Source organism: Eleutherodactylus coqui, chromosome 1 (assembly GCF_035609145.1).
Source record: "Eleutherodactylus coqui strain aEleCoq1 chromosome 1, aEleCoq1.hap1, whole genome shotgun sequence".
NCBI lineage: Eukaryota > Metazoa > Chordata > Amphibia > Anura > Eleutherodactylidae > Eleutherodactylus > Eleutherodactylus coqui.
Genome location: NC_089837.1, coordinates 165,644,468 through 165,647,656, shown reverse-complemented (window position 1 = coordinate 165,647,656; position 3,189 = coordinate 165,644,468). Strand labels below are relative to the sequence as shown.

The 3,189-nt window shown below is 41.9% G+C and overlaps 1 protein-coding gene across 1 annotated transcript; it reads right to left on the bottom strand.

Moving 5' to 3' along the window:
• Positions 1–579: 579 nt before the first annotated feature.
• On the bottom strand, positions 580–2,602 carry LOC136627943 (transmembrane epididymal protein 1A-like). Its single transcript, XM_066603484.1, has 2 exons — positions 2,026–2,602; positions 580–1,850 (listed from the first exon to the last, which is right to left on the bottom strand). The coding sequence occupies exon 2, from the start codon at positions 1,742–1,744 to the stop codon at positions 887–889; it is 858 nt and encodes a 285-aa protein (XP_066459581.1). The 5' UTR covers positions 1,745–1,850; positions 2,026–2,602; the 3' UTR covers positions 580–886.
• Between the last annotated feature and the right edge of the window lie 587 nt (positions 2,603–3,189).

Here is a 3,189-nt window from a genome sequence, read left to right as displayed (position 1 = left end):
ATATTAATCTTATGGGCATAAGCAGGCATTTTATCATACTTGACCAAACATTGGGTGCAGAGACACACTCAGTAATTAGTATTGTGACTTAATCCCACTAATTGAAACAAGATCCATATAATTACAGGGCAAGATCAGTCAGGAGAGTTTACCTGCACAATACTGTACTGTAGGGTGTGTTTCAGGTTGCTGGCACCTGTTTGTATGCACACTCGTTATCTTATCATTCTTCATCCACAAACAATGAATGTCAAGGTTCATATTCACATGTCAAATAAAACCAGAGGTGTGGTTCCTAATCTAGAAATGTGTGTAGCACTTGTCCTATCAATTGTGTTCTTTTACATTAGCTCTGTTTTCTATTTTTGACAGCAAGACTGTGATTAAAGGCACATTTACACACAAAGATGATTGCTGAAAACATGGCATTTGAGGGACAATCGTTATCTCTAATTGGGCCTTAAGGCTGCTTTCACACCTGCGCTAGAGTTCACTTCAGGATTTCTGTCTCTCTGTTTTTGGAGGAGAGAAACTGAAATAAAACTGAAAGAAAAGAAAAAAAGGGACCCCCCCCATTGATTGCAATGAAACAAAAAAACAGAAAGGCTTCCATTTGTACCCATTCAGTCAGGTTTCTGGGTTTTTTGTGGGGTTTTTTTCAGCATTATTGTTCCATCCCAAAAAACTTAAATCAGAATGGAAGCAAACGTAAGCCTGTTTGCTTTCCGTATTTTTTTTTTTTTTTTTAATCCCATTCACGGTCTTGTTGTCAAAAAATAGAAAATAAAATCTTTATTGTAAAATATTTGTATTGAATTTGCACTATGATATTTTGTAACTATACAGTTCTGTTCACAGAAATGTGAACAGGGGCTTTGTTATCAGATTACAATTCTTCATCTCCCTCCTCTCCAGTGAGTTTTGCCATTTCTGCTTTATCTCCAGCTAGCTGATAGCCCTCTCTTCCTAACCTGTTACCCCAGCGCCTGTGTACAATAAGAGTTATCCAGAACAGTACACCCACTAGCGCTGCATTCAATGTCAGGTTCCAACAGTAAAAGGTGGTGACAAACATGAGATTAGCAGGGTCTTTAGAATCCCACGCGTGGCCTGTTAGTGGGCGATATAAGATAAAGGCAGCATTTAGCAGCCATGTCCCTTGCACATTCACTAGCCAAGCTTTAGCAAACCAGAGTCGACGGATGTTTGGCAGCCAGATTTCCACAATCATTATAAGACAAGTCAAAGCAGTAGTGACCAGTAGAAGATAGTGGATTTCTACCTCCAGCATATCCTTTCCATGACCATGAAATGCAAGGAGCAGAGTTGTAATAATGAAGGCAGAAGTCAATCCAATGTGTTCAAGCAATGGACAACGTTTCTGAAGACACATCTGGCTCACAATATCTAATACCCCACTTAGACAGAAGTGTCCATACATGGTAGCATGTTGCCATTCATTTGGGTGTTGGAAGTGATATTCAGGATCATCCGATTGGAAGAAATGTAATTTCTGGACTCCTGGAGGAAAGAAAAACTCTGCTAAAACAGCCATTAAGCTATAAATCAGTTTCATTACTGCTTCTACAGGCAATGATTTCCAGAACTTTTGCTTTCTGTTGGTCCGAGGAGTATACTGAATCCGACATCCATTTAGCACCATCCAGGAGTAGCGAATAGTATACAGAATACCAAAGGATAAAAAGGCTAACCCAGGAGAAATGTGTCCGATAAAAGTCCCCATTGTGAAAATGTGCAAGCTACTCTATAGATCGATAGTTTGCACTTAATATAAAAAGGGGTCTCTATGTTCTTGAGTTCTTCAATTTTTCAGTGCGGACAGTCTTTCACTGAAAGAGAAAGGAAATGTTAGGTTACGGAAATGTAATAAATCAGGCATGAAATTATGTGAATCTGTAAGCTCAAGGAGTCGCTGTTGTTTAATGCTTTTCATCTTGACACAGAGCAGAAGTTATAGCTAAATAAGCATCCAAATTCAGCAGATAGAATGATCAATGTACTTGCCTTAAAAGAAGGTCCAAGGAGTTTGCGAAAACCGAGCTGCCATCTACTATGTCTGTATTGGAAGCAATACGTCTCCACAACAAACAATTGTGTGTGTATCCCTTTTCTAATCTGTCTTTCTGTGATTGCCGTTGGACATAAGGCAGTCTCTCTGTGGTTCCTTCAATATGCAGCAATCTTCCTGTAATCATTCCCTGGGAAATCACATTTTCTTAGAGATGTGTCTGTGGAGATCTTCACTCTTAAGTAGACAAGTAAGGTTTGTGGTTAAGCTGATGAGCTACACAGGAGGCTCCTTGGGATGTTACATCAGTGCACTAAAGTGTGCAGATAATGTAGTAAGAGCTGTAGATGGAAGCACTGCCTCCCACTGACAGTAATAGGATTATACACACCTATAGTCATAAAAGACACACACTAAAGGGCAGTACCAATTCTGTCATTAAGACAAAGCTTCAGAAGGGTGTGTGATGTAGACAGAAAAATACTAAGTGGGCAGGTGTCATTACATCTAGTAGAAAATAGAAAGCAAATTAAGGAAAGGAGGTGCACAAAGCATAAGGGCTCCTTCAAACAAGTGCTGTGATTTTCGGCCACTAGCATTACGGCCGAAAATTGCATGAACGCATCTCCCATTTTAACACCCGTTAAAACATTCCAGGTGCGATGTATATACACCGCAGCCTGGAATACCGTCGGGTGGGTGGAAAGATTTCAGCTCTGCTAAACTTCCTCCCCCTTCCCACCTCTTGCTGGCTGCTAGCAAAGGGATGGGGCTGGAGCTTAGCAGAGCTAGTCCCTCTCCCTCTCCACTCCAGCCTATGGGAGTTGCTGGCAAAGGGAGGGGGCGGGGCTTTAGCAAACTAGCTTCTACGCCGTCTTGCCCCCTCCCTTGGCAGCTGACAAGGGGCAGAGAGGGGTGGGGGAGAGTTTAGCATAGAGGCTGCTAAACACCCTCCCACCTTCATTCTACGGCAGCTCTCATAGGCTCCCATAGGAGTCTATGGGATCGGCCGGCGTATTCCAGCCAAAGATAGGTCCAGACATATCTTTTCTTGTCAGCATAAAAGCGGCCGGCCGGAATGTGCACCGTGTGCGTTATCTTTTCCTGACAGCTGTTTTTTTGCACTGTAAAATTGCCCATCTGAACAATTGCATTGGAAT

Bases quoted from the DNA above. Each gene is read 5' to 3' on its own strand.
- LOC136627943 (XM_066603484.1), bottom strand. From the start codon at position 1,744: ATGGGGACTTTTATCGGACACATTTCTCCTGGGTTAGCCTTTTTATCC.